At 40.6% G+C, this 12,437-nt stretch overlaps 1 protein-coding gene across 1 annotated transcript in view; it reads right to left on the bottom strand.

The window, feature by feature from the left end:
* tmem184a (transmembrane protein 184a) overlaps window positions 1–12,437 on the bottom strand; it is a 51,704-nt gene that overhangs the window by 12,491 nt on the left and 26,776 nt on the right. Inside the window, exons 4-5 of the mRNA XM_060840786.1 lie at window positions 12,092–12,182; window positions 11,075–11,150 (exon numbers count right to left, since the gene is read on the bottom strand). Of these exons, the coding sequence (XP_060696769.1) occupies window positions 11,075–11,150; window positions 12,092–12,182 (167 nt within the window). The remainder of the gene's footprint in view (window positions 1–11,074; window positions 11,151–12,091; window positions 12,183–12,437) is intronic.

Genomic DNA, 12,437 nt, shown 5'->3' with positions numbered 1-12,437 from the left:
GCAGGTGGAGTTCATCACAGGCAAATGTGAGGTCATATTTCTGAACAGAGAAAGACATATTCGATACTTTTTGTTAAAAATAATGACAATCAAGAAATAAATGTAGGAGCAAAGAATGACAAGTATACAAATCATTAAAAGTTACTGCTACTATTGCACAAATGTAATCAGAAAAGGTAGTGAAATAGAGGCCTTTATCACAAGGTGTTTGGAATACAAAAGAGGGGCAATACTTGAATGTTGCTTATTAAAACTGTTGTACACAGCCATGGGCAGCCTCCAATTTGAGAAGCATTCAACTCTAGGCATTACACCTCAAGAAGAATATACTGATCTTGGACAATGTGCAGTGCAAATTCATTCCAAAATCCACTGGGTCTTACAGAGCTAAAGTACAAGTTAAATTATGAGCTTGGATTGTAATTAGAATACTGAATATTGCTTCAATTAAGATGTTAAAATGATTATATCAGCTCATGATGATTGCCAATAATTAAGCTGTAATATTGGGGATCACAGCATCAAGTGGGGAGATGAAAATTTAAATGAAGGAATTGAGTGGGAAGCTCAGAACAGATGGCATTAACGGGAACTGCGAGGAAGAAATGAAGGTGATGGTATGGACGGCCCCTCCATTACCAGCCTGAGCTTATGACACACTATATGAAGTGTGAGCTGTGTTCCCTCTCGTCTGAGATGCATTGGAAATGAAAAAAATGGCTGTTGCCACACCTGGGGTGGGCAAAGTAAATGCTTTTCCTGTCTGAAGAAGCAGGCTGCACCTATGAATGACGTAAGGCCCTTCAAGAGGCAATTGCTTTAATCAAGCACATACACAGAATTATAGAATTCTGCAGGTGAAATACATTGAGTGATCAAGTGTGTAGAATACAAAATCCTGGCCTCAAGCAATCTTGCCCACACCATTTGTCATTGTAAATTGATAATAGGCAACTTAGTGAAACAGAAGTAATCACGGGGATTCTTAAAAAGTGGCCACAATTCACAAAGACAATCCAGCATCTCATGGGATATTCAAGGGCATAGAACTGATTTCCTCTCACCTTGAACTATGAATATTTGACAACATGCTTCTTTTACTGCAATGCTGCCTTTCTTGGGGGGAGGGGGGGGGGCGGTGGGGAAGAGAATAAATAGTGGAACAGGACAAGGCTTCAGTAATTCTATTGGATCTACAATCTCTTCCTCTATTTGTGTGGCATGGTTTGTGCTGCATGCTTCAGAATAAAGACTACTCTGCCAAAGGTTCATGTACAGGTATTGAAAGGCCACCTTGTTGCAAGTGACACATATCCCACTATATTAATGACTATGCTAAGTTGTCATTTAAGTGTGATCCAGTACTGACAAATTCACATTACTAAGAAATTCTTGCTTCTGATATTCCCAACATAGATTAATTCGAACAGTATCTCATAGGTCCAGCCACAGCAGGGGTTATTGTCATTGTGGCTTCTATACAACAAAGGTGCAGAGAAACTGAGGAAGAGCAAATGTTTCAGCAAGCCCAGAACCAGCAGCAATCTTCAACCATTATCAAACAGCCTCCATCTGAAAAGGTTACAGCAGAAGGTCCTCCCAAGGATGAGGTGGTGGTACACTAGGTCTGGAGTTTATCGTCCACAGTGCCTTTTTCTTGAAAAGATTGAGCCATGGAACAAAAATGCCCCAGAACACTACAACCAAACCGGAGAAAGAGATGCAAGTTGACGGAGTGGGTGGATATCCTATCCCATTGATCAACGTGTCATCTGCAGTAATTTTTATGCATTTGGCTGCTCCCAAGGATCCACTGCAGACAAGTATCGAGTCTGCCACTTCTCAAATGGACAGAGTATGCAAATACTGCAAAGGCTATGAGCTCTTACAACTTTCCAGCAATAGTCTTGGAGATATGCTGTAGTAGTAAAACGTGAGGTCTGCAGATGCTGGAGATCATAGCTGAAAATGTGTTGCTGGTTAAAGCGCAGCAGGTCAGGCAGCATCCAAGGAACAGGAAATTCGACGTTTCGGGCATAAGCCCTTCATCAGGAATCAGGATATGCTGTAGAACTTGTGCTCCTAGCCAAGCAAATTTAGTAAAGCTATAACACTGGCATCTACCTGCCGATGTGGAAAATTGCCCAAATAGGTACTGTACACAAATCCAGCCCAGCTAATTACTGCTCCATCAGTGTATACATGGAAAGGTCATCAGTAATGTTATCAAACAGTACCTGCTCAGTAATAACCTGCATAGTGATGCTCAGTTTGAGTTCTGCCAGAGACATTCAGCTCCTGACCTCATTACAGCCTTGGTTCAAACATAGACAAAACAGCTGAACTTTGACTTCAATGCAGTATTTGACCAGGTGTGACATCAATGAGTCCTAGCAAATCAAGGAGAAGCTGTCTGCTGGCTGAAGTGAAACTTGCTACAAAGGAAGCTTCCAGGACATCACTGCAGAAGTTCATCAGGATAGTGTTCTAGCCCAATTATTACGTATTTCAATGATCATCCATCCATCATCAGGTTAGAAGTGATGATGGATGGATGATTGCACATTATTCAGGATCAATTGTGACTCCTCAGATACTGAAATAGTCATATCCAAATGCAACAAGAGCTGGACAACATCCAGGTTTGAGCTGACAAGTGGAAAACAACATTTGCACTTTGCAAGTGCCAGGCAAATGCCATCTCCAACAAGGTAGAATCTAATCATCGCCCCTTGACATTCAATAGCATTACCTTCACTGAATACCACACTATCAACATCCTGAGATTTACCATTGACCAGAAACTGTACAGGAGTATCCAAGTACTGCAGTTATAAAGGCAGGTCCAGGACAAGGAATCTTGCATCAAGTAACTCACTTTCTGACTCAACAGAGCCTGTCCACCATCTACAGGACATAAAATCAGAAGATGGGATACTCCCCGTTTGCCTGGATGAATGTAAATTCAACAGTTTTCAAGCAGATTAACATCATCCAGAACAAAGCAACCCGAATGATTACATCCACATTCACTTCCTCTGCCACCACTCAATAGCAGAAGTATGTATCATCTACAATAGTTAACAGTCCTTGTAGTGTAGTGATAGTGTCTCTAACTCTTAACCCGTCAGCCCGGTTCAAGTTCCACCTACTTCAAAAGGTGTGTAATGACATCTCTGGAACAGGCTGGTTAGAAAATATAAAGAGAACCATTTGTGGCTTTTACAACATGAGGTTCACACATTTAACACAGAGAACATCTTATGCCATGCTGAGTGCCAGGGAGAAAGCAATTCTAATGTGGTCTGACTATTAGGACAGGTACCTTCTGGAGCTTGATTCTTGTAGCAGCAGCCACAATGTCAGCTGATCAGGTAGATGATGTAATGCGGCAACACATTTACAAGCATGATCTGTTTTAATACAAGAGTCATCAGAGCCATTTATATGCCCTCAGAAGATTTTCTTTTAATTTTGCTCCCATGTGTGTGCTGTGAAGGGCTACTAATGGGTGGCAGCATTTAACATACTGCACAGCTGGGCTTTAAAAAACAGTGCCAGCAGCACAAATCCTGAAGATCCTGGCAACGGCAAACACTTCTGCCACTGGTGAGCACAGCACCACAGGAATGTTGTGCATACATAAAGAGGTCAGCAGCAGAGATAACACACTAGGACACACAGAGAGAAACCCTCTATGAAACTCCATGAAGTTGACATTTGGCTGATTTTAGTAAAATTCAGCCTGTTTTCTGCTTCACACTGCTTAAATGTTTCTTACCACACTGGATGTTTCCAGTAAAGATGCATTTTATTAGGGAATACAAGAACAGGTCAAAATGGAAACTGGCAAATAATCAATGGATCCTGGAGGAAATGTTTTCTCTGCAGAGAAGCAAGTTAGGAATGAATAGTGAAGATGTAATAAGTAAGTAATGTTTTGTAGTTTAATAATATTTAGGTATTATGAATTAGAATATAACTATAGTTTAATACCAAAGGGAGGGGAATGAGTTGATAAAAAGCACAAAGTTAAAAATCTCACAACACCATGTTATAGTCCAACATGTTTATTTGGAAGCATTAGCTTTTGGAGTGCTCCTCCTCATCAGATGAAGTGATACTTGGTACAGAGGAAACTTCCAGGACATCACTGCAGAACCTCATCAGGATAGTGCTCTAGGCCCAATCATCATCACGTATTTCAATGACCATCTACTCATCATCAGTTTAGAAGAGGGGATGTTCACTGATGATTGCACATTATTCAGGATCAATCGTGACTCCTCAGATACTGAAATAGTCATATCCAAATGCAACAAGACCTGGACAATATTCAGGTTTGAGCTGACAAGTGGGAAACAACATTTGCACTTTGCAAGTGTCAGGCAAAGGCATCTCCAACGAGGTAGATGCCCAACACAACCACCTAAGGAAGGAGCAGCACTCTGAAAGCTAGTGCTTCTAAATAAACCTGTTGGACTATAACCTGCTGTTGTGTGATTTTTAAATTTGAACACCCCAGTCCACTACCAGCACCTCCAAATCATCATTATCACAGTGCTGTATAATAGACACTAGCCACATATGAAATGCAAATTTAAAAAAAAAGATGTATAGATAGATGCAATCTCAATACATACCTCCAGTTCTACAACCCTCCAGGATCTCTGCACTATTACAGAGCTCTGATTTCAGCAGTCAACTACTGGAGGCCATTCCTTCAGCTGTTGAGGCCTTAAGATCTGGGACTGCCTCCCTATACCCCTTCTCTTTTAAGATGCTCCAAATAAATTTTTTTAATAGATATTTTTATTAGAAATTTAACATTTTTACAAGTTTACAAAAATAAACAAAACTCTCAAGTACAAACATTGATATACAATTAAATATTAAATAAATAATAACCAAAAATTTAACAAAAGAAAAATAGGAGGAAAAAAAACAAAACTCAACTAACTACTAATCTAACCTACAACTCACCAGAGTGTATAATTAAGTATCTTACATTATTCAAATAAGAGAAAGAAAAAAAAAACCGGATAACACAGAAATTGGGTAGTGAGATACATGCTCGGAATGTGTTAACATCAAATGTAACAAAACCCGTATTTGTATGGGATTCCTGTCCCAAGGGGCCCTGGACCAGCCAGGTTCGCAATCTCAATTAAATAAAAGCCCTTGTTAGGATAGCCGAAATATCTGTATTTACTTAATTCAAGAAGGGCTGCCATATTTTATGAAATAATTCGGTCTTTCAGTGCACCATATTTGTAAGGAAGTCAAGGGGAATACATTCCATAATTAATCTGTGCCAATTTGAAAGTCCAGGGGGGCCCTCAGCCACCCAGTTCACCAAAATATATTTCCTTGCACAGAAAGAGAGAATAGAAAATAATCTCTTCCCGTGCATATCCAGGGAGGGTAAGTTCGAAAAGCCCAAAAGGAGAGATATAGGGTCCACTTTAATTTCCGTTCTTAAAATTTCTGTCAGGGTACTTGCTACTTTAGTCCAGTATCTACGGATCTTATGACAGGTCCATAGGCAATGTACAAGAGTGCCCACCTCTATTTTACTTTTGGGACACATTGGAGATGCTCCTGCCTTAAATTTTGCCAGTCGATCCGGTGCTATATGGGCCCTATAAGGTATCTTCAGCTGGGTAGCCTGAGTTCTGTTGCAGATGGTGATTCTTCTGGCGTTTTCCCAAATCTCATTCCACATTTCTATAGAGATTTCTAGTCCCAAATCCTGATCCCATGTTTTAAGCAGATTGTCCGGATCTCCCAATACTTCATCGTGTAGTAAATGATAAATAATACTGACAGAAGATACCCCCATTGGTCGTAGCACTCTACATTCTCTATCTGACTTATAAAGACTATCTAATAACGTAGCCTTCTTCTGTATATAATCTCAAATTTGGAAGTATCGAAAGAGGTTTCCGTTAGGTAATCCAAATTTCTGACGCAGCTGTTCAAAAGACATCAGGACCCCTTCTTTAAATAAGTCCCCTAGACATAAGATACCCCTGGATCTCCAGAGTTTAAAAGTGGCATCTGTAAACCCCAGTTGAAATCCCAATGCTCCCACTATTGGCACATAGGGGGATGTTTTATGTGAGTTGCCCTCATTTTGCTGCATTATATTCCAAGCTTTAATTGTGTTTAGTATTATAGGGTTTTTACAGTGATCCGTAATGATTTTCCTCTTGTCTGAAAATTAAAGGTTAATAGGTGGGCATTTTACTTGAGAAGCCTCGATGTCCAGCCAAATTGGGTCTTGTCTGATCCGCAATCAATCAATTAGCTATGTAACTTAATAGGGAACTTAACTGATATTTCCTAAAATCTGGGAAGTCCAATCCTCCTCTTGCCTGTGGAAGCTGTAGCTTCTTCAGCTTAATGAGGGGCCGTCTATGATTCCAGATAAAGGAATCCAACCAGCCATATAACTTACGTAGTGCCAGCCTCGGCAGCATCACCGGAAGCATTCTCATAGGGTATAGGAGACGGGGCAGGACATTCATTTTAATTAGTGCTATTCTACCCAGCCAAGAAATTGGAAGGTCTCCCCATCGCTGGAGGTCCTGCCTTATCCTTTCCAGTAAATGCACAAAGTTAGCCTTGTATAACTGACCAAATACTGGGGTAATAAAAATGCCTAAATATAAGAAACCCTCCAGGGACCACCGAAAGGGAAAGTGGGATCCGTCCACTAAGTGGGGTTTCATAGCCAGGCCACCCATTGGCATAGCCTCCGATTTTGAGAAATTAATTTTATAGCCTGAGAATGCGCTAAATGTATTAAGCGAGGTACGGACGTCAGAGGATTACTGAGGAATAGAAGAACATCATCTGCATAAAGGGTAATTTTATGTTTACCTGTACCAATCCTCGGGACCGTTATATTAGGATCAGCCCATATAGCTTCTGCTAGTGGTTCAATTATTAGCGTAAATAGCAATGTTGAGAGAGGACATCCCTGACAGCAGCCCCTATTCACACTGAAGCTATCCGAGCCTAATCCATTGGTAACCACAACTGCTTTGGGATCACTATACAATGTTGGGAACCATTTGGTAAACACCTGTCCAACGTCAAACCTTTCCAATGTGTAAAACAAATATGACCATTCAACCCTATCGACTGCCTTTTCTGCGTCTAATGAGACTACTACTCCTGGTATCTTTCCCTGATGACAGGCTTGAATCATATTCAAAACCCTTCTAATATTATTGGATGATCTATGGCCCTTAATAAACCCCATCTGATCCTCCTTTATGATATGTGGTAATACCCTTTCTAGTCTCAATGCTAATGTTTTAGAAAGGATTTTAAAATCTACATTTAGCAAGGATATTGGTCTGTATGACGCACAGTCTTCTGGATCCTTTCCTTTTTTAAGGATAAGAGAGATATTTGCCTCTTTCAGTGAAGGCGGGAGACAGCCCTGACTGTATGAGTAGTTATACATGTCCATAAGTGGACCAGCCAATATTTCTGTAAATTCTTTATAGAATTCAGCTTGAAAACCATCTGGGCCAGGTGCCTTACCGCTCTGAAGTTGCCTGATTGCATCGAGTATTTATTGGACTGTTAGGGGAGCATTTAAGACGGATACCTGTTCTGGAGTTAGGTCTGGAAAGGTCAAATTTTTAAAAAATGATTGCATCCTCCTAGTCCTGTCTTCACAATCCTGCGATTTATATAAATCAGAATAAAATTTTCTAAAGATTGCATTAATCCTTTTATGATCAACAGTCAAAATACTCGTACTTTCCTTGATAGACGTGATAGTTTGAGGGGCTTTTTTTTTCTTTGCAAGAAATGCTAAGTATCTACCCGGTTTGTCGCCAAATTCGTATAACCTTTGTTTTGCAAATAATATTTCCCTCTTAGCTGTTTGGGTAAGCGTGGTGTTTAGAGCTGTCCTAAGGGCCATAATCCTTTGCAATTTGATAAAAGAAGGTCTATTAGCATATGCTGTTTCAGCTGCTTTTAAGCGAGCTTCGAGCAGACACTGTTATTCTCCCTTTAATTTTTTCTGGGTCGCTGAGTAGGAGATGATCAAACCTTGCACGTAAGCTTTGATGGTCTCCCACATCATTGATGGGTTGCTAGCTGTACCTAAATTAATTTCTAAAAAAGTCTTAAATTCTTGAGAGAAGTACTTTACAAATTTACTATCTTTCATCAGGAAGGGGTCCATACGCCAATGCCGAGGGGATGTCCCATTGTTCCTCGCCTTGATTTCCATATATACAGCAGCGTGATTGGAAATTGCTATACTACCTATTTTACAGGATGATATGGAATTTTTAGAAAATCGAGGGGGCAAAAAACATATCAATTCAGGTATGACATTTATGTGGATTGGAGTAAAAAGAAAAATCTCTGCCCTATGGATGAAGACACCTCCATACATCTACTAATCCTAATTCTTTGTTCAGATCCACCAATTGTCTAGATCTGGGAGATACTCCTGCAGTACTTTTGGAAATCCTATCTATTTCTGGGTCCATAATAAAATTAAAGTCTTCCCCTATAATTGTATGACGGGCACCAAGAGCCATCAATTTTGAGAAGGCTTTTGTTATAAATTTAAAGGGGTGTGCCGGGGGTGGGGGCAGTACAAATTGAAAATCCCATATTCCTCTCCATTTATAAGGGCTTTAATCAGAAGATATCGTCCAGATTCGTCTTTTATCTGATTTAGGATTTTGAAAGGGAAATTCTTCCGAATAAGAAGAACAATTCCCCTGCTTTTTGAGCTAAAAGAAGAAAAAAAGGCCTGATCAAATCCACCCTGTCGTAATTTCAAGTGTTCTTTATCCAACAGGTGTGTCTCCTGTAGGAGAGCTATATCAACTCTTTCTTTCTTGAGATTTGAAAATATTTTCTTCTTTTTGACTGGCAAATTACTCCCCTTGACATTCCAGGTGCACCACTTAACTAACTGATTAACCATAATCGTCCAGGCAAATCCGGGAGGGGAAACCCTATCCAGAACATCCCAAGCATAGAACATATAAAATTCACAAAAATAAAGGCTCTCTAATAAACTCAACAGTATAATAAAAAACTAGTTCTAAATAATAATAAAAAATAAAATGTATTTAAATTGAGATTTTCCCCCTTGTTCCCAGGGGGGTATCATTTCCTTTCCAAAAGGTCCATCGTATCCTCTCCCAATCAGTGCCCCACCCTTGACCCAGGTGCTCCTCAATAGGATGAGGAGAATTCAAATATACTACAGAACTAGAGTTAACAGTGAGCACCCTACCCCCGCCCACACCACACACCCCCCCCCGCCCCCACCCACACCGACACCTGGGTATATTTGGTAATGTTAATACCATGTATAAACATATATAACTATAAAATTACAACGTCAACAAGTAATAATTAAATATAATAATACAAAATAACAAGGAAAACAACCCCGCTCATAGAGAGAGAGGTAAAATAGAACAAGGTAACTACCTCCCCCAACCAACATTAACTAGACCCCCCCCAGCTTATTTATAAATAATAAAAAAACCAAGGGGGGGGGGAGAACATCGTTAAGTAGAGAACAAATAAATAAATCCCTCTCCCCACCCCCCAAGATAATATTAAACAGTAAGGTAAAAAAAAGAAAAGGGGGGAGGGATATAAACCGGAGTGGGGGGGGGGGAAGGCAAACCAACATCCATTATCTCTTACAATTTGTCTAAGAGAGTCCAAAAATTCCTTAGCCTTTTCTGGTGATCCGAAGTTATATACGGATCCTTCATGGTTAAAGCTCAGCGTTGCTGGGTAGCGTAAGGAGTACTGAATATTTAAGTCCCTTAAACACATCTTCGCCTCATCGAATGCCTTCGTCTTTCAGACCAGAGCTGGGGAAAAGTTCTGGAATAATATGATCTTGGATCCTTTATATATCATGGCTTGGGAATCTTATCCAAGATTTCTAGAGGCTTCTAAGAGTATCTGCCTCTCCTTATAGCTATGCAGTCGGAACAGGACCGAGTGGGGGCACTGGTTCGAGCCGGGCTCGCATACTGCAACCCGGTAGGTCCATTCCACCCTTACCTGGCCTGATCCAGCCTCCAGATTTAAAAGTTGTGGAAGCCACTGTTCGAGGAACGCTGTAAGCTGGCCTTCCTCTTCCCGCTCGGGAAGGCCCAGCAAACGAATAATTTTTCGATGACCTCGAGAATCGAGGTCGTCAATGTGATTCTCTAAGGTCCGGACTCGCTGTTCAAGAGTCCGGTCCTGATCCACGGCCGATTGCGCTGTAGTTTCGGAGGTCGCGACCTTTAGCTCCACCCCTCCGACTCGGCGCTCGATTTCCTTAATGTCTCGGTCATGCTTTTGCAGCGCGGCCAAGAGAGAGTCCCATTGCCTTCGGGACACTTCAATAAAAGTGTCAATCTTCGCATCCAGTTTGGAGAAGATTTCCACGAGGCTCGCCACTGTAGGCAAGTCCCCTGGGGTGGCTGCGGACGCCTCTGCTGCAGCTGGAGAGGGTGGGGGAGGGGTTCCTGCTTGCTGAGAGCTGCGGGCTCCTTTCCCTTTAGTCATTTTTACTGAAGATTAGATTGTCTAAATTTAATAATAAGCAACTAATTAAATTAAACAGCTATTTTAAATGATTTGGTGAGTGTGGTGGGGGTGGGTGACCCACTTTGCCCATGTCCTGGGAGGAGCACTGTAGACTCAGACTTGCTGGGTCGCCGCCATCTTGGATCCCCCCAAATAAACTCTTTAATGAAGTTTTTAATCATTTATCTGGATATCTCATGTGGCTCTATCAAATTTTGTTTGATTACCCTAGTATGAAACACCTTGAGACTTGCTTTTAAACAAAAGGTGCTATCTAAATCGGAGTAGTCTTGCTGTAGACTGTATGTAATCTGTGCATGGATCAAATAGCCTTTTACTATTCCCGTAACATATTTGGTGCTATTTCATATGGTCATAAAAAATGGATCAATACTGACTGACCAAAGGATGCAAGTAAAAACAGAATTGCTACATAATCATCAGCAAGTATACAAACACACACTCAGACTTCTCACAATCTCACCTGTTTACAAAACCGTAAAAATCCAATGGAGTAGGTCATACCCATCAGACAGCATGTTCCATACATACAGCTGGACCTGAAATGAGACGGAAATAAGGAAGGTATACTATATCTACAAAGAACCTACTATACATTCATAGTTTTATTAACTGTTTTACAAACAGACCTATCATTTTGGGCAGCACAATGGCGCAGTGGTTAGCACTGCTGTCTCACAGCACCAGGATCCCAGGTTCAATTCCAGCCTTGGGAGAGTGTCTGTGTGGAGTTTGCACATTGTCCCTGTGTCTGCGTGAGTTTGCTCCGGTTTCCTCCCATAATCCAAAAAATGTGCAGGTTAAGTGAATTGACCATTTTAAATTGCCCATAGTGTTCGGTGTATTAGTTAGACGGAAACGGGTCTGGGTGGGTTGCTCTTCAGAGAGTTGGTGTGGTTTGGTTGGGCCAAAGGGCCTGTTTCTGCACTGTAGGGAATCTAATCTATTTATTTTATGGTGTTCAAAATAGGAATGATTGAGATTGGATTAATCACTATGTGGGAAAGACAATATGAAATAAAACAGAATAGTTATACAGTGGAATCTCCCTTACAGTAAAATGATTTTTGGATAATGCCTAACCAAAACAGTTTCCAAACTTTCAGTGCATTCCTTGCAGGTAGCCTACAATCCCTAACTTCTAATGTAGTTTTCAACCCATTGGACAGTAATCCTGGATTGATTTCACTGGTGGTTCAGGAAAATTCAAAAACGCAACTAATGAACTGTTGACCTCTGTGCTGTTTTTAGGTATATGTTTGAAAAGAACAGTGGTGATTTTTTAAAAGAAAAAATATTTTGTTTTGGTCTTTGGCTATATTTTTTTTCTGTGCTGAATGGACTTGAAGTCCGATTAGTGATTATTTCAGATCCATAGTGTTTTTAATAATGGTACTCTGCTTTTAAGTGTAAGCCTTCAAATCCAAAACTTGAGAGAGTGTGGAGGTGGATATGCATAAGAAAGATGGAAACAACTCACTTAATGGGTTTCCCTCTGATTTCTGACATTATTGAGCTTTCTCCACCCAGGTACTCATAGCAGAGGCTGAGGAAATTGTAAATCACAAAAGCTGAAAAGGAAGACAGCACAGATCAATTCATGAAAACAAGAAACAATTATCCTTTTAAACTATTTTTATTCCTTGTTCCATCTGTGGCAAGCATCATTCCAAACAAGCAGGAGGAGCCCCAGGCCAATAATCTTTCAAGTATGCATTAGGTTTACCTATTATCCATGGAGTCCATAGCAGGTGTAATGAGATCATACTAAGGTTGTTGAGAAAGGCAGGTCTATGTTCATAATCATAACGATCAGCTTTGACCAT

Source organism: Hemiscyllium ocellatum, chromosome 20 (assembly GCF_020745735.1).
Source record: "Hemiscyllium ocellatum isolate sHemOce1 chromosome 20, sHemOce1.pat.X.cur, whole genome shotgun sequence".
NCBI lineage: Eukaryota > Metazoa > Chordata > Chondrichthyes > Orectolobiformes > Hemiscylliidae > Hemiscyllium > Hemiscyllium ocellatum.
Note: the sequence above shows the minus strand (reverse complement) of the source record. Positions and strands in the feature narration are given on the sequence as shown.